At 52.4% G+C, this 18,423-nt stretch overlaps 1 protein-coding gene across 3 annotated transcripts in view; it reads left to right on the top strand.

Annotated features, from left to right (window-relative positions):
- The window catches only part of LOC139367913 (myocardin-like), a 46,098-nt gene extending 29,625 nt beyond the window's left edge, over positions 1-16,473 (top strand). The window contains exons 4-12 of one of the 3 annotated variants that reach the window (XM_071106293.1): positions 11,950-12,045; positions 12,167-12,471; positions 12,610-12,766; positions 12,961-13,485; positions 13,661-14,161; positions 14,494-14,637; positions 14,979-15,107; positions 15,456-15,513; positions 15,875-16,473. In XM_071106293.1, coding sequence (XP_070962394.1) covers positions 11,950-12,045; positions 12,167-12,471; positions 12,610-12,766; positions 12,961-13,485; positions 13,661-14,161; positions 14,494-14,637; positions 14,979-15,107; positions 15,456-15,513; positions 15,875-16,410 — 2,451 coding nt within the window. In that variant the 3' untranslated portion in view covers positions 16,411-16,473. Of the gene's footprint in view, positions 1-11,949; positions 12,046-12,166; positions 12,472-12,609; positions 12,767-12,960; positions 13,486-13,660; positions 14,162-14,493; positions 14,638-14,978; positions 15,108-15,455; positions 15,514-15,805 lie in introns of all 3 variants that reach the window. The other 2 variants (XM_071106292.1, XM_071106294.1) reach the window with 2 other exon arrangements.
- The last annotated feature ends 1,950 nt before the right edge of the window (positions 16,474-18,423 follow it).

Below are 18,423 nucleotides of genomic sequence, written 5' to 3'. Positions count from 1 at the left end.
ACAGGTAATCCTCCTCACCAGCGCTAGACAGGTAATCCTCCTCCTCCTCCTCACCAGCCCTAGACAGGTAATACTCCTCCTCACCAGCCCTAGACAGGTAATCCTCCTCCTCCTCACCAGCCCTAGACAGGTAATCCTCCTCCTTCTCACCAGCCCTAGACAGGTAATCCTCCTCCTCCTCCTCACCAGCCCTAGACAGGTAATCCTCCTCACCAGCCCTAGACAGGTAATCCTCCTCACCAGCCCTAGACAGGTAATCCTCCTCCTCCTCACCAGCCCTAGACAGGTAATCCTCCTCCTCCTCCTCACCAGCCCTAGACAGGTAATCCTCCTCACCAGCGCTAGACAGGTAATCCTCCTCCTCCTCCTCACCAGCCCTAGACAGGTAATCCTCCTCCTTCTCACCAGCCCTAGACAGGTAATCCTCCTCCTCCTCCTCACCAGCCCTAGACAGGTAATCCTCCTCCTCCTCACCAGCCCTAGACAGGTAATACTCCTCCTCACCAGCCCTAGACAGGTAATACTCCTCCTCACCAGCCCTAGACAGGTAATACTCCTCCTCCTCACCAGCCCTAGACAGGTAATACTCCTCCTCACCAGCCCTAGACAGGTAATCCTCCTCCTCCCCACCAGCCCTAGACAGGTAATACTCCTCCTCGCCAGCCCTAGACAGGTAATACTCCTCCTCACCAGCCCTAGACAGGTAATACTCCTCCTCCTCACCAGCCCTAGACAGGTAATACTCCTCCTCACCAGCCCTAGACAGGTAATCCTCCTCCTCCTCACCAGCCCTAGACAGGTAATACTCCTCCTCACCAGCCCTAGACAGGTAATACTCCTCCTCCTCCTCACCAGCCCTAGACAGGTAATACTCCTCCTCACCAGCCCTAGACAGGTAATACTCCTCCTCACCAGCCCTAGACAGGTAATCTTCCTCCTCCTCACCAGCCCTAGACATGTAATACTCCTCCTCCTCCTCACCAGCCCTAGACAGGTAATACTCCTCCTCCTCCTCACCAGCCCTAGACAGGTAATCCTCCTCACCAGCTCTAGATAGGTAATCCTCCTCACCAGCCCTAGACAGGTAATACTCCTCCTCCTCACCAGCCCTAGACAGGTAATTCTCCTCCTCACCAGCCCTAGACAGGTAATACTCCTCCTCCTCCTCACCAGCCCTAGACAGGTAATCCTCCTTCTCCTCCTCACCAGCCCTAGACAGGTAATATTCCTCCTCACCAGCCCTAGACAGGTAATCCTCCTCCTCCTCCTCACCAGCCCTAGACAGGTAATCCTCCTCCTCCTCCTCACCAGCCCTAGACAGGTAATCCTCCTCCTCCTCCTCACCAGCCCTAGACAGGTAATCCTCCTCCTCCTCCTCACCAGCCCTAGACAGGTAATCCTCCTCCTCCTCACCAGCCCTAGACAGGTAATCCTCCTCCTCCTCCTCACCAGCCCTAGACAGGTAATCCTCCTCCTCCTCCTCACCAGCCCTAGACAGGTAATCTTCCTCCTCCTCACCAGCCCTAGACAGGTAATCCTCCTCCTCCTCCTCACCAGCCCTAGACAGGTAATCCTCCTCCTCCTCCTCACCAGCCCTAGACAGGTAATCCTCCTCCTCCTCACCAGCCCTAGACAGGTAATCCTCCTCCTCCTCCTCAACAGCCCTAGACAGGTAATCCTCCTCCTCCTCACCAGCCCTAGACAGGTAATCCTCCTCCTCCTCACCAGCCCTAGACAGGTAATACTCCTCATCACCAGCCCTAGACAGGTAATACTCCTCCTCACCAGCCCTAGACAGGTAATACTCCTCCTCCTCACCAGCCCTAGACAGGTAATCCTCCTCCTCACCAGCCCTAGACAGGTAATCCTCCTCCTCACCAGCCCTAGACAGGTAATCCTCCTCACCAGCCCTAGACAGGTAATCCTCCTCCTCCTCACCAGCCCTAGACAGGTAATCCTCCTCCTCCTCCTCACCAGCCCTAGACAGGTAATCCTCCTCACCAGCGCTAGACAGGTAATCCTCCTCCTCCTCCTCACCAGCCCTAGACAGGTAATACTCCTCCTCACCAGCCCTAGACAGGTAATCCTCCTCCTCCTCACCAGCCCTAGACAGGTAATCCTCCTCCTCCTCACCAGCCCTAGACAGGTAATACTCCTCCTCCTCCTCACCAGCCCTAGACAGGTAATCCTCCTCCTCCTCCTCACCAGCCCTAGACAGGTAATCCTCCTCCTCCTCCTCACCAGCCCTAGACAGGTAATCCTCCTCACCAGCGCTAGACAGGTAATCCTCCTCCTCCTCCTCACCAGCCCTAGACAGGTAATCCTCCTCCTCCTCACCAGCCTTAGACAGGTAATCCTCCTCCTTCTCACCAGCCCTAGACAGGTAATCCTCCTCCTTCTCACCAGCCCTAGACAGGTAATCCTCCTCCTCCTCACCAGCCCTAGACAGGTAATCCTCCTCCTCCTCCTCCTCACCAGCCCTAGACAGGTAATCCTCCTCCTCCTCACCAGCCCTAGACAGGTAATACTCCTCCTCCTCCTCACCAGCCCTAGACAGGTAATACTCCTCCTCCTCCTCACCAGCCCTAGACAGGTAATACTCCTCCTCCTCCTCACCAGCCCTAGACAGGTAATACTCCTCCTCCTCACCAGCCCTAGACAGGTAATCCTCCTCCTCCTCACCAGCCCTAGACAGGTAATACTCCTCCTCATCACCAGCCCTAGACAGGTAATCTTCCTCCTCCTCCTCCTCACCAGCCCTAGACAGGTAATCCTCCTCACCAGCCCTAGACAGGTAATCCTCCTCCTCCTCACCAGCCCTAGACAGGTAATCCTCCTCCTCCTCACCAGCCCTAGACAGGTAATACTCCTCCTCACCAGCCCTAGACAGGTAATACTCCTCCTCACCAGCCCTAGACAGGTAATACTCCTCCTCCTCACCAGCCCTAGACTGGTAATCCTCCTCCTCACCAGCCCTAGACAGGTAATCCTCCTCACCAGCCCTAGACAGGTAATCCTCCTCCTCCTCACCAGCCCTAGACAGGTAATCATCCTCCTCCTCACCAGACCTAGACAGGTAATACTCCTCCTCACCAGCCCTAGACAGGTAATACTCCTCCTCCTCACCAGCCCTAGACAGGTAATCCTCCTCCTCCTCCTCCTCACCAGCCCTAGACAGGTAATACTCCTCCTCCTCACCAGCCCTAGACAGGTAATACTCCTCCTCCTCCTCACCAGCCCTAGACAGGTAATACTCCTCCTCCTCCTCACCAGCCCTAGACAGGTAATACTCCTCCTCCTCACCAGCCCTAGACAGGTAATCTTCCTCCTCCTCCTCCTCACCAGCCCTAGACAGGTAATACTCCTCCTCCCCCTCACCAGCCCTAGACAGGTAATCTTCCTCCTCCTCCTCCTCACCAGCCCTAGACAGGTAATCCTCCTCCTCCTCACCAGCCCTAGACAGGTAATACTCCTCCTCATCACCAGCCCTAGACAGGTAATCTTCCTCCTCCTCCTCCTCACCAGCCCTAGACAGGTAATCCTCCTCCTCCTCACCAGCCCTAGACAGGTAATACTCCTCCTCACCAGCCCTAGACAGGTAATACTCCTCCTCCTCACCAGCCCTAGACAGGTAATCCTCCTCCTCCTCCTCCTCACCAGCCCTAGACAGGTAATACTCCTCCTCCTCCCCAGCCCTAGACAGGTAATACTCCTCCTCCTCCTCACCAGCCCTAGACAGGTAATACTCCTCCTCCTCCTCACCAGCCCTAGACAGGTAATACTCCTCCTCCTCACCAGCCCTAGACAGGTAATCTTCCTCCTCCTCCTCCTCACCAGCCCTAGACAGGTAATACTTCTCCTCCTCCTCACCAGCCCTAGACAGGTAATCCTCCTCCTCCTCACCAGCCCTAGACAGGTAATCTTCCTCCTCCTCCTCCTCACCAGCCCTAGACAGGTAATACTCCTCCTCCTCACCAGCCCTAGACAGGTAATCCTCCTCACCAGCCCTAGGCAGGTAATCCTCCTCCTCCTCACCAGCCCTAGACAGGTAATCCTCCTCCTCCTCACCAGCCCTAGACAGGTAATACTCCTCCTCACCAGCCCTAGACAGGTAATCCTCCTCACCAGCCCTAGACAGGTAATCCTCCTCCTCCTCACCAGCCCTAGACAGGTAATACTCCTCATCACCTGCCCTAGACAGGTAATGCTCCTCCTCACCAGCCCTAGACAGGTAATACTCCTCCTCCTCACCAGCCCTAGACAGGTAATACTCCTCCTCCTCACCAGCCCTAGACAGGTAATACTCCTCCTCACCAGCCCTAGACAGGTAATCCTCCTCCTCCTCACCAGCCCTAGACAGGTAATACTCCTCCTCACCAGCCCTAGACAGGTAATACTCCTCCTCCTCCTCACCAGCCCTAGACAGGTAATACTCCTCCTCACCAGCCCTAGACAGGTAATACTCCTCCTCACCAGCCCTAGACAGGTAATCCTCCTCCTCCTCACCAGCCCTAGACAGGTAATACTCCTCCTCACCAGCCCTAGACAGGTAATACTCCTCCTCCTCACCAGCCCTAGACAGGTAATCCTCCTCCTCCTCCTCCTCACCAGCCCTAGACAGGTAATACTCCTCCTCCTCACCAGCCCTAGACAGGTAATACTCCTCCTCCTCCTCACCAGCCCTATACAGGTAATACTCCGCCTCCTCCTCACCAGCCCTAGACAGGTAATACTCCTCCTCCTCACCAGCCCTAGACAGGTAATCATCCTCCTCCTCACCAGCCCTAGACAGGTAATACTCCTCCTCACCAGCCCTAGACAGGTAATACTCCTCCTCCTCACCAGCCCTAGACAGGTAATCCTCCTCCTCCTCCTCCTCACCAGCCCTAGACAGGTAATACTCCTCCTCCTCACCAGCCCTAGACAGGTAATACTCCTCCTCCTCCTCACCAGCCCTAGACAGGTAATACTCCTCCTCCTCCTCACCAGCCCTAGACAGGTAATACTCCTCCTCCTCACCAGCCCTAGACAGGTAATCTTCCTCCTCCTCCTCCTCACCAGCCCTAGACAGGTAATACTCCTCCTCCCCCTCACCAGCCCTAGACAGGTAATCTTCCTCCTCCTCCTCCTCACCAGCCCTAGACAGGTAATCCTCCTCCTCCTCACCAGCCCTAGACAGGTAATACTCCTCCTCATCACCAGCCCTAGACAGGTAATCTTCCTCCTCCTCCTCCTCACCAGCCCTAGACAGGTAATCCTCCTCCTCCTCACCAGCCCTAGACAGGTAATACTCCTCCTCACCAGCCCTAGACAGGTAATACTCCTCCTCCTCACCAGCCCTAGACAGGTAATCCTCCTCCTCCTCCTCCTCACCAGCCCTAGACAGGTAATACTCCTCCTCCTCCCCAGCCCTAGACAGGTAATACTCCTCCTCCTCCTCACCAGCCCTAGACAGGTAATACTCCTCCTCCTCCTCACCAGCCCTAGACAGGTAATACTCCTCCTCCTCACCAGCCCTAGACAGGTAATCTTCCTCCTCCTCCTCCTCACCAGCCCTAGACAGGTAATACTTCTCCTCCTCCTCACCAGCCCTAGACAGGTAATCCTCCTCCTCCTCACCAGCCCTAGACAGGTAATCTTCCTCCTCCTCCTCCTCACCAGCCCTAGACAGGTAATACTCCTCCTTCTCACCAGCCCTAGACAGGTAATCCTCCTCACCAGCCCTAGGCAGGTAATCCTCCTCCTCCTCACCAGCCCTAGACAGGTAATCCTCCTCCTCCTCACCAGCCCTAGACAGGTAATACTCCTCCTCACCAGCCCTAGACAGGTAATCCTCCTCACCAGCCCTAGACAGGTAATCCTCCTCCTCCTCACCAGCCCTAGACAGGTAATACTCCTCATCACCTGCCCTAGACAGGTAATACTCCTCCTCACCAGCCCTAGACAGGTAATACTCCTCCTCCTCACCAGCCCTAGACAGGTAATACTCCTCCTCACCAGCCCTAGACAGGTAATACTCCTCCTCCTCACCAGCCCTAGACAGGTAATACTCCTCCTCCTCACCAGCCCTAGACAGGTAATACTCCTCCTCACCAGCCCTAGACAGGTAATCCTCCTCCTCCTCACCAGCCCTAGACAGGTAATACTCCTCCTCACCAGCCCTAGACAGGTAATACTCCTCCTCCTCCTCACCAGCCCTAGACAGGTAATACTCCTCCTCACCAGCCCTAGACAGGTAATACTCCTCCTCACCAGCCCTAGACAGGTAATCCTCCTCCTCCTCACCAGCCCTAGACAGGTAATACTCCTCCTCACCAGCCCTAGACAGGTAATACTCCTCCTCCTCACCAGCCCTAGACAGGTAATCCTCCTCCTCCTCCTCCTCACCAGCCCTAGACAGGTAATACTCCTCCTCCTCACCAGCCCTAGACAGGTAATACTCCTCCTCCTCCTCACCAGCCCTATACAGGTAATACTCCTCCTCCTCCTCACCAGCCCTAGACAGGTAATACTCCTCCTCCTCACCAGCCCTAGACAGGTAATCTTCCTCCTCCTCCTCCTCACCAGCCCTAGACAGGTAATACTTCTCCTCCTCCTCACCAGCCCTAGACAGGTAATACTCCTCCTCATCACCAGCCCTAGACAGGTAATACTCCTCCTCCTCACCAGCCCTAGACAGGTAATCCTCCTCCTCCTCCTCCTCACCAGCCCTAGACAGGTAATACACCTCCTCCTCCCCAGCCCTAGACAGGTAATACTCCTCCTCCTCCTCACCAGCCCTAGACAGGTAATACTCCTCCTCCTCCTCACCAGCCCTAGACAGGTAATACTCCTCCTCCTCACCAGCCCTAGACAGGTAATCTTCCTCCTCCTCCTCCTCACCAGCCCTAGACAGGTAATACTTCTCCTCCTCCTCACCAGCCCTAGACAGGTAATACTCCTCCTCATCACCAGCCCTAGACAGGTAATCTTCCTCCTCCTCCTCCTCACCAGCCCTAGACAGGTAATACTCCTCCTCCTCACCAGCCCTAGACAGGTAATCCTCCTCACCAGCCCTAGGCAGGTAATCCTCCTCCTCCTCACCAGCCCTAGACAGGTAATCCTCCTCCTCCTCACCAGCCCTAGACAGGTAATACTCCTCCTCACCAGCCCTAGACAGGTAATCCTCCTCACCAGCCCTAGACAGGTAATCCTCCTCCTCCTCACCAGCCCTAGACAGGTAATACTCCTCATCACCTGCCCTAGACAGGTAATACTCCTCCTCCTCACCAGCCCTAGACAGGTAATCCTCCTCACCAGCCCTAGGCAGGTAATCCTCCTCCTCCTCACCAGCCCTAGACAGGTAATCCTCCTCCTCCTCACCAGCCCTAGACAGGTAATACTCCTCCTCACCAGCCCTAGACAGGTAATCCTCCTCACCAGCCCTAGACAGGTAATCCTCCTCCTCCTCACCAGCCCTAGACAGGTAATACTCCTCATCACCTGCCCTAGACAGGTAATACTCCTCCTCACCAGCCCTAGACAGGTAATACTCCTCCTCCTCACCAGCCCTAGACAGGTAATACTCCTCCTCCTCACCAGCCCTAGACAGGTAATACTCCTCCTCACCAGCCCTAGACAGGTAATACTCCTCCTCCTCACCAGCCCTAGACAGGTAATACTCCTCCTCCTCACCAGCCCTAGACAGGTAATACTCCTCCTCACCAGCCCTAGACAGGTAATCCTCCTCCTCCTCACCAGCCCTAGACAGGTAATACTCCTCCTCACCAGCCCTAGACAGGTAATACTCCTCCTCCTCCTCACCAGCCCTAGACAGGTAATACTCCTCCTCACCAGCCCTAGACAGGTAATACTCCTCCTCACCAGCCCTAGACAGGTAATCCTCCTCCTCCTCACCAGCCCTAGACAGGTAATACTCCTCCTCACCAGCCCTAGACAGGTAATACTCCTCCTCCTCACCAGCCCTAGACAGGTAATCCTCCTCCTCCTCCTCCTCACCAGCCCTAGACAGGTAATACTCCTCCTCCTCCTCACCAGCCCTAGACAGGTAATACTCCTCCTCCTCCTCACCAGCCCTAGACAGGTAATACTCCTCCTCCTCACCAGCCCTAGACAGGTAATCTTCCTCCTCCTCCTCCTCACCAGCCCTAGACAGGTAATACTTCTCCTCCTCCTCACCAGCCCTAGACAGGTAATACTCCTCCTCATCACCAGCCCTAGACAGGTAATCTTCCTCCTCCTCCTCCTCACCAGCCCTAGACAGGTAATACTCCTCCTCCTCACCAGCCCTAGACAGGTAATCCTCCTCACCAGCCCTAGGCAGGTAATCCTCCTCCTCCTCACCAGCCCTAGACAGGTAATCCTCCAACTCCTCACCAGCCCTAGACAGGTAATACTCCTCCTCACCAGCCCTAGACAGGTAATCCTCCTCACCAGCCCTAGACAGGTAATCCTCCTCCTCCTCACCAGCCCTAGACAGGTAATACTCCTCATCACCTGCCCTAGACAGGTAATACTCCTCCTCACCAGCCCTAGACAGGTAATACTCCTCCTCCTCACCAGCCCTAGACAGGTAATACTCCTCCTCACCAGCCCTAGACAGGTAATACTCCTCCTCCTCACCAGCCCTAGACAGGTAATACTCCTCCTCCTCACCAGCCCTAGACAGGTAATACTCCTCCTCACCAGCCCTAGACAGGTAATCCTCCTCCTCCTCACCAGCCCTAGACAGGTAATACTCCTCCTCACCAGCCCTAGACAGGTAATACTCCTCCTCCTCCTCACCAGCCCTAGACAGGTAATACTCCTCCTCACCAGCCCTAGACAGGTAATACTCCTTCTCACCAGCCCTAGACAGGTAATCCTCCTCCTCCTCACCAGCCCTAGACAGGTAATACTCCTCCTCACCAGCCCTAGACAGGTAATACTTCTCCTCCTCCTCACCAGCCCTAGACAGGTAATACTCCTCCTCCTCCTCACCAGCCCTAGACAGGTAATCCTCCTCACCAGCCCTAGACAGGTAATCCTCCTCACCAGCCCTAGACAGGTAATCCTCCTCCTCCTCCTCACCAGCCCTAGACAGGTAATCCTCCTCCTTCTCACCAGCCCTAGACAGGTAATCCTCCTCCTCCTCCTCCTCACCAGCCCTAGATAGGTAATCCTGCTCACCAGCCCTAGACAGGTAATCCTCCTCACCAGCCCTAGACAGGTAATCCTCCTCCTCCTCACCAGCCCTAGACAGGTAATCCTCCTCCTCCTCCTCCTCACCAGCCCTAGACAGGTAATCCTCCTCACCAGCGCTAGACAGGTAATCCTCCTCCTCCTCCTCACCAGCCCTAGACAGGAAATCCTCCTCCTTCTCACCAGCCCTAGACAGGTAATCCTCCTCCTCCTCCTCACCAGCCCTAGACAGGTAATCCTCCTCACTAGCCCTAGACAGGTAATCCTCCTCCTCCTCCTCACCAGCCTTAGACAGGTAATCCTCCTCCTTCTCACCAGCCCTAGACAGGTAATCCTCCTCCTTCTCACCAGCCCTAGACAGGTAATCCTCCTCCTCCTCCTCACCAGCCCTAGACAGGTAATCCTCCTCCTCCTCCTCCTCACCAGCCCTAGACAGGTAATCCTCCTCCTCCTCCTCCTCACCAGCCCTAGACAGGTAATCCTCCTCCTCCTCCTCCTCACCAGCCCTAGACAGGTAATACTCCTCCTCCTCACAAGCCCTAGACAGGTAATACTCCTCCTCACCAGCCCTAGACAGGTAATCTTCCTCCTCCTCCTCCTCACCAGCCCTAGACAGGTAATCTTCCTCCTCCTCCTCCTCACCAGCCCTAGACAGGTAATACTCCTCCTCCTCCTCCTCACCAGCCCTAGACAGGTAATACTCCTCCTCCTCCTCACCAGCCCTAGACAGGTAATACTCCTCCTCCTCACCAGCCCTAGACAGGTAATCTTCCTCCTCCTCCTCCTCACCAGCCCTAGACAGGTAATACTCCTCCTCCTCCTCCTCACCAGCCCTAGACAGGTAATACTCCTCCTCCTCCTCACCAGCCCTAGACAGGTAATACTCCTCCTCCTCACCAGCCCTAGACAGGTAATCTTCCTCCTCCTCCTCCTCACCAGCCCTAGACAGGTAATCTTCCTCCTCCTCCTCCTCACCAGCCCTAGACAGGTAATCCTCCTCCTCATCACCAGCCCTAGACAGGTAATCTTCCTCCTCCTCCTCCTCCTCCTCACCAGCCCTAGACAGGTAATACTCCTCCTCCTCACCAGCCCTAGACAGGTAATCTTCCTCCTCCTCACCAGCCCTAGACAGGTAATCCTCCTCCTTCTCACCAGCCCTAGACAGGTAATCCTCCTCCTCCTCCTCACCAGCCCTAGATAGGTAATCCTCCTCACCAGCCCTAGACAGGTAATCCTCCTCACCAGCCCTAGACAGGTAATCCTCCTCACCAGCCCTAGACAGGTAATCCTCCTCCTCCTCACCAGCCCTAGACAGGTAATCCTCCTCCTCCTCCTCACCAGCCCTAGACAGGTAATCCTCCTCACCAGCGCTAGACAGGTAATCCTCCTCCTCCTCCTCACCAGCCCTAGACAGGTAATCCTCCTCCTTCTCACCAGCCCTAGACAGGTAATCCTCCTCCTCCTCTTCACCAGCCCTAGACAGGTAATCCTCCTCACCAGCCCTAGACAGGTAATCCTCCTCCTCCTCCTCACCAGCCTTAGACAGGTAATCCTCCTCCTTCTCACCAGCCCTAGACAGGTAATCCTCCTCCTTCTCACCAGCCCTAGACAGGTAATCCTCCTCCTCCTCCTCACCAGCCCTAGACAGGTAATCCTCCTCCTCCTCCTCCTCACCAGCCCTAGACAGGTAATCCTCCTCCTCCTCCTCCTCACCAGCCCTAGACAGGTAATACTCCTCCTCCTCACCAGCCCTAGACAGGTAATCTTCCTCCTCCTCCTCCTCACCAGCCCTAGACAGGTAATACTCCTCCTCCTCCTCACCAGCCCTAGACAGGTAATCTTCCTCCTCCTCCTCCTCACCAGCCCTAGACAGGTAATCCTCCTCCTCTTCACCAGCCCTAGACAGGTAATACTCCTCCTCATCACCAGCCCTAGACAGGTAATCTTCCTCCTCCTCCTCCTCCTCCTCACCAGCCCTAGACAGGTAATACTCCTCCTCCTCACCAGCCCTAGACAGGTAATCTTCCTCCTCCTCCTTACCAGCCCTAGACAGGTAATCCTCCTCCTCACCAGCCCTAGAAAGGTAATACTTCCCTCCTGTGGTGGCTGGGAGAACTGCAGCATCCTACCCAAGGGTTCTCTAGTGACCGTTGGAACGTGAGTGACTGCTCTTTTCACATTTCACATTCCTCCCTGCCAGTTAGTCTGTCTCACACAGACACAGTGTGTTGCTGGCTACTGCTTCCTGTGTTTTATCATCTGTGACTCCCTGCATTCCACACCCCTCTCCTCACTCTCACTTTGTGGACAGAGATGATGACATCGTTCCCAACAGTCAATAGAAGTTTCTACCATAAACTGTTTGCTTATTTAAGTGTTAACCGAAAGTCAGCTTGGACTTAGTACTCCGTTCCTATTTTCAAATGTCAACAATTTTGTTCATTTTTTTCAATAATTTAATTTATTTGGGTTGTCTTTGAATTCGTCTTGTTGTTTTTAGGTTGGCCAACCAATGAATGTAGTTGGCATAGCTAGTAGACACTATAGTATCTTGTTGTGTTTTCTAGGTAGCAAGCTAGTGGACACTATAGTTTCTTGTCGTTTTCTTGGTAGCTAGCTACTATAGTCTATTGTTATGTTTAGGTAGCTTAGCTAGCTAGTAGCTAGACACTATAGTCTCTTGTTGTGTTTTCTAGGTAGCTACCTAGTCGCTGGCATTTTCTGCATTAATGTCTTTCTACTGACTCCCTGGCTGTCTTTGTGTTCCAGGGGTGTCAGAACAGAGACCCGTCTGATCAGAGCCAGGAAGATGGCTTGTCTGTGGCTAACGATAGGCAGTCTGCAGCCCCCCCGGCCGTAGTGAACGTAGGAACAGACCTTATACTTTCATAAACCTGTTTATAGACGATGCATCCCATGAGAAAACATCAACTTGTATTGGATTTAATAGTATGTTCCTCACTATTTCTCCCATTTGATTCTACAGTCTAAGACCCCAGACAAGAACCGCCACAAAAAGCCCAAAGACGTGAAGCCTAAGGTGAAGAAGCTGAAGTACCACCAGTACATTCCTCCGGACCAGAAGGCCGAGAAGTCCCCCCCTCCCATGGACTCGGCCTATACCAGGCTCCTGCAGCAACAACAGCTCTTCCTACAGCTGCAGATCCTCAGCCAACAGAAACATGCACACACACACTCACAGTACACACACTCCCGACATCCCCAACACGCACAGCAACGCCAGCATAGCTTCAACTACCAGCCTCTGCACCAGCCGGCCCTAGCCCAGAAGTGAGTACCTCGGATAGGGAGTGGTCTAATCCTAACCCCATGTCTCAGATCTGGCCTTCAATTGACTAAATGTTGCATAATATTGTTGCCTTTTTTGGTGTTTATCTCCCAGAGATCTTCTGTTTCGCCTATCTGTAGACAATCCAGTGAGCAGCTGATGGTGTGTACCTCGAGTGTTCCTACTAACACAATCAACAGTAGCTCCTTGTCTTCAGTGAAGACCACATACTCCGGTCAAACCAACGTCTCATCAGTCAAACCTGCTCCTCTCCCACCTAACCTGGATGACCTGAAGGTAGGTACTCTCTCTCTCTCCGTAGAGTGAGGGAAATATTCCTTAGTACAAGTTGGAAAGAGAACTCACATACTGTTTTTTCTCTCTCTCCATCCCTCTCTCGCTCTCCCCCTCCTTCCCTCTCTTTCTTCTCTATCCCTCCTCTCTCTCTCCTCTATCCCTCCTCTCTCTCTCTCTCTCTCTCCATCCAACAGGTGTCAGAGCTCAGACAGCAGCTGCGTATCCGGGGCATGCCAGTCTCAGGAACCAAGATGGCCCTCATCGAGAGACTCTGCCCCTTCAAGGACCACACCTCAAGCCCCTCCCATTCAGGCTCCAATGACATCACCACGATCACCTTCCCTGTCACCCCCACGGGGTCCCTGTCCTCCTACCAGTCCCCCTCCTCCTCCAGCACCCTCTCCCAGGGCGGGTATTATCCCTACCCCAGCACTTCCTCCACCCCACCCATATCCCCCGCTTCCTCAGACCTCTCCCTCAGCGGCTCACTCCCAGACAGCTTCAGCGGCATGCCCATGTCCTCCTCGCCACTGTTTTGCATCCAGCCGTCCCCAGGCCAGCTCAGCGCTGAGGAAGGCCAGGGGGGAGGGGGTTTGAGCGGGGTAGGACTGCAGGGAGGGGAGGTTGGAGGAATGGAACGGGAGAAGGATAAGATTTTGGTGGAAAAACAGAAAGTGATTGAGGAGCTGACGTGGAAGTTGCACCAGGAACAGAGACAGGTGGGTAAACCACACCTACTGTTAACAGCCTGTTGTTCAACAGCTGACCTACTGTTAACAGCTCGTTGTTCAACAGCTGACCTACTGTTAACAGCCCGTTGTTCAACAGCTGACCTACTGTTAACAGCCCGTTGTTCAACAGCTGACCTACTGTTAACAGCCCATTGTTCAACAGGTGGAGGAGCTCAAGATGCAGCTGCACAAGAGGAAGCGTTGCCATGGCGCCACACAGGAGGGTGTCCTGGCTCCATCCCAGCCCCACCACCTTCCCCTCCAGCAATCCCTGTCCCTGATGGGGCAGCACTTCTTTGGGGTGACAGTCAAGCAGGAGCCCATGTCCCTCTCCTCCAGCTGCCCCTTCTCCTCCCCCAAGCACCTAAAGAGTCCTCCAGGAAGCTGCATGGAGGAGATGGGCCATTGCGGTGCCTCCCTGCCCAGTATGGGGGGCCCTAATGGGCCACGATGCCTGGACCAGACCCCCTCCTCTGGAAGTCCCTCAGGCATGTGTGCCTTCCTGAGTCCCCAGTGCTCTCCTGAAGACTCGCCCATTACCAAGAAGTCCAACAGCCCCCAGCCTTCCTCCCCCAACAACCCCTACCTGCTGTCACTGCCGCTGGGCAGAGACAGGTGCAGCCAGCCCCTCAACCAGGCCAGCACCAGGCCCTGCAACATGCAGGTATGCCTTAGGCAGTACGTTTGTTATGAGGTAAACACCCTTTATATTGTTTGTTGTGACTCTATTCTCAGGGGTCATGATCAGGGGCGCAACTTTGGTTTTAGAAGTGGTAAGGGGGACATTTTCCAGTCGGATATACACTTCAAAAAGTCTACCTGATTCCCTGGAGGCGTCCGCCTGGTCCTAAAGCACACCGCTGCCTCGTTTTTGTATCACATTCCAATGATAAAACTGGGGGGGGGGGCAGGAATTCAATTTCTGAATGTGGGGGGAGACATGCCCCATGCCCCCTGCGCCCTTGGTCGTGATAGTCATGTCTGCTCTCCTAACAGATTCACCAGAAGAATGAAGGCCAGGCTGTAAACTGCTCCTATCCCTCTGACCAGAGAGGGCTTCAGTCAGCGCTCCCCAACTCAGCCGACAACATCCTGAACCACAGGGTCAACCTTAAGTCCAAGAACCCAAATATGCAGCAGGTGAGAGCTTTTCTTCTGTCTGAACTTGGTCTGTGGCGGGTTTACGTGGTTATGTGTCACATATCCACCCATCACATTTCTGCCTTCCATTCATGTGTTGCTTCTCTCTAAAACTTCCATCTTGAGGTTCATGATACTCTTCACAACTCAATCTTTTGAGAAAGATGAAGCTGTTCCCAGCTGTTCCCTCCCACTATATCCTTTTGAGCTAGAGATCTAATTTTCTCAGTAACTCCACAACTTTTTTTTTAAGCATCTTGTTTTTTTAATCAGGATTTGTAGATTAAAGTTTCTTACACTAAATCAAATCAGTAATACAACCTTTTTCGCCTTTCATATAGATACCTATATTGCCCTGTCCCCAGCACGTTGGCCAAAAGTGCCCGGTCTCGTCCCCCGCCTTCTGTAGCTCAGATTCAGCTGCATCCGACTCTAGGCAGCCCCCTTGCTATGAGGATGCAGTCAAGCAGGTAAACTAAATGATACACCAAACACTGCTCCTGATCATGGCTGGCCAACGCTTTTTGTTTCATTGTTGTAACCTCCGAGGCGTCCTCTCTCTCTCTCTCTCTCTCTCTCTCTCTCTCCATCCATCCATCCATCCATCCATCACATTGCACCCGTGACCAAGTTTGACTGTTTCTTCAGAGCTGACTGTTGTGTGGTTGTTTTATGTAGAGTTGTGGTTGCCGACAGCAATAACATCAATAGTATATCCATATTACAATCATAATCTTTGGACTGGGTCTAAAGAATTGATTAAAAGCACAAATGTAACAAGTCTTAATAACATTTGTATTCTTTTTTTTTTTTTTTAGCAACTGACCAGAAGTCAGCAGATGGATGAGCTTCTGGATGTGCTCATAGAGAGTGGAGGTGGGTGAACTGACTCAGAATCAGTCTCAAATGTGTGTGATGTATACAATTGTGTAGTCTTAGAAATTGGGTAGCGATATAGCTGTCAGTGCATGTTGTTGCTATGATTACCAATGACTAATGGCTTAGTAACTGCAGCAATTTAGTCCCCCTTCATAAGGTACTAGTCAGTTTACCTGCCTACGCACCATCCTTCGCCCCTTAGTTAAGTAACTCCAGATTTCCCTCTTACATGGGTATTAAATCACACTCTGTGCTGTGACTCCCCCTCCCCCCATCCTCTTCCTTCAAGAGATACCAGCTAACGCCAGAGAAGAGAGGGAGAGGTCCTCTGTAACCAAAGTTGTGCCTCACATTACAGTGTCCCCTGGAACCACCGACCTTGCCGACCCAAAGTTCCACCGAAGACACTATGAACACCTGTCCCCCTCCCAGCTCAATTACGACCACACAGCCAACCACATTGCAGACAGCCACCTGGAGACCCTGCTGGGAAGCCCTCTAGGCCGAGGGGGTGAGGTCGCCCTTCTCAAGATGGTCGCAGAGGAATCAGGGCAGGGAGAGGAGGGGGATATTGGACTAGAGGGCTACCCCGGTCCGAACCACCACCACCAGGACAAACTGGTCTCCAACAGGGGCCTCATGGAAACCCCAACACCTCTATCTCCCATCCACTCCAAAGTGACGTCTGTGGCCGAGGTGCAGGGGATGGTCGGCATGACTTTTAGCGAGTCGCCGTGGGAGACGATGGAATGGCTGGACCTGACGCCCCCGAGCTTGGCTACGGGATTCAGCTCTGTCCCTCCCACCGGATCAAGCATCTTCAACACAGAGTTCCTGGACGTTACAGACATCAACCTGAATACAGCCATGGACCTTCATCTAGAGCACTGGTGAAACACCGGAGACTAGCAACCTACAAAAATAACAACATTTTATTAATTCAGCAGACTCTTTTCCAGAGTGACTTACAGGAGCAATTAGGTGCCTTGCTCTGAATTTTCACAGAGTCGGCTCAGGGATTCAAACCAGCAACCTTTTGGTTACTGGCCTTACGCTCTTAACCGGCGGGCTACCTGCCAGCCCCCAACACAGCAGGATACATGCTAGCTACCTGGAAAACACAACAAAAGACTATAGTGTCTAGCTACTAGCTAGCTACCTAGAAAACACAACAATAAACTATAGTGTCTACTAGCTAGCTCCCTAGAAAACACAACAAGAGACTATAGTGTCTATTAGCTAGTACCTAGAAAACACAACAAGAAACTATAGTGTCTACTAGCTAGCTACCTCTAAAACAGAACAAGAAACTAGTGTCTACTAGCTAGCTACCTAGAAAACGCATCAATAGACTCGTGTCTAGCTACCTAGAAAACACAAGAGACTGTTGTCTACTAGCTAGCTACCTAGAAAACACAACAGGAAACTATAGTGTCTACTAGCTAGCTACCCAGAAAACACAATAGACTGTAGTGTCTACTAGCTAGCTACGTATAAAACACAACAAGAAACTATGGTGTCTACTAGCTAGCTACCTAGAAAACACAACAAGAGACTAGTGTCTAGCTACTAGCTAGCTACCTAGAAAACAGAACAATAGACTATAGTGTCTAGCTACTAGCTAGTTACCTAGAAAGCACAACAAGAGATGAGTGTCTAGCTACTAGCTAGTTACCTAGAAAACACAACAAGAGACTATAGTGTCTAGCTACTAGCTAGCTACCTAGAAAACACAACAAGAAACTATAGTGTCTACTAGCTAGCTACCTAGAAAACACAACAAGAGACTATAGTGTCTACTAGCTAGCTACCTAGAAAACACAATAGACTGTAGCGTCTACTAGCTAGCTACGTATAAAACACAACAAGAAACTATGGTGTCTACTAGCTAGCTACCTAGGAAACACAACAAGAAACTATAGTGTCTAGCTACTAGCTAGTTAAGCTACCTAAATACAACAAGAGACTATAGTGTCTAGCTACTAGCTAGCTACCTAGAAAACACATCAAGAGACTATAGTGTCTAGCTACTAGCTAGCTAAGCTACCTAAACATAAAAATAGACTATAGTAGCTAGCTACCAAGAAAACAACAAGATACTATAGTCTACTAGCTAGCTACCTAGAAAACTCAACAAGATACTATAGTGTCTACTAGCTAGCTACCTAGAAAACACAAGAGACTAAGGTAAACTCACCCCATTCCGTACAAATGTGCGCAACTGCGACATTCAAAACAGGCTACAAAGAAAACGAATGGGACTGTAGCGAATGTGTTGACGTCAAAATCTGGGGTGTGAACTAGGTTTCTATTCAAGCGTTGATCGACATGGTAATGGCTCTATAATATTGGAGAAAAGTTGAAATAACGGACAGGTTACATCGTGACGTGTCATGTCGTAACGTACAGCACGCATAAAGCAACTATTTCTGTTTTACAATCTCTCTCCACCAGGTGTAGCACTTCTCTCATCGTTTAAAAACAAGACAGGGATGGGGGTAAGGGGGGGGATACCTAGTCATTTTTTGCGTCGTCACTGTAAGCGATCACGATTCTCAAAAAAACCTGTTTACCTCTAAGATCACTTTAAAACCGTCCTAAAAACCTGATTCAAATTCGACACAAACCTTCAAATAGGTATGTAATGACATATTATATAAACTCTTTATAGTGTTTTATTGACATTTTAGAGGCGATAAGGTGATACATTGGACAGATTGAGTGGGGGAAAAAGCCATTTTCCCACACGACATCTCTCCTTCTCACTATCACGCATTAGTTTCACTTCCCCACCCGCCAAAGACCCGAAGGAGCTGCCTTCTTGAATCATGCAGAAATGGGCAGCATGGAGGTCATGTCATTGATTGTGTTGGAAAGGGGAGAAATTGTGTTTTACAATGGTATTGA

Source organism: Oncorhynchus clarkii, chromosome 16, assembly GCF_045791955.1.
Source record: "Oncorhynchus clarkii lewisi isolate Uvic-CL-2024 chromosome 16, UVic_Ocla_1.0, whole genome shotgun sequence".
Classification (NCBI taxonomy): Eukaryota; Metazoa; Chordata; class Actinopteri; order Salmoniformes; family Salmonidae; genus Oncorhynchus; species Oncorhynchus clarkii.
This window is presented reverse-complemented; position numbering and strand designations above follow the sequence as displayed.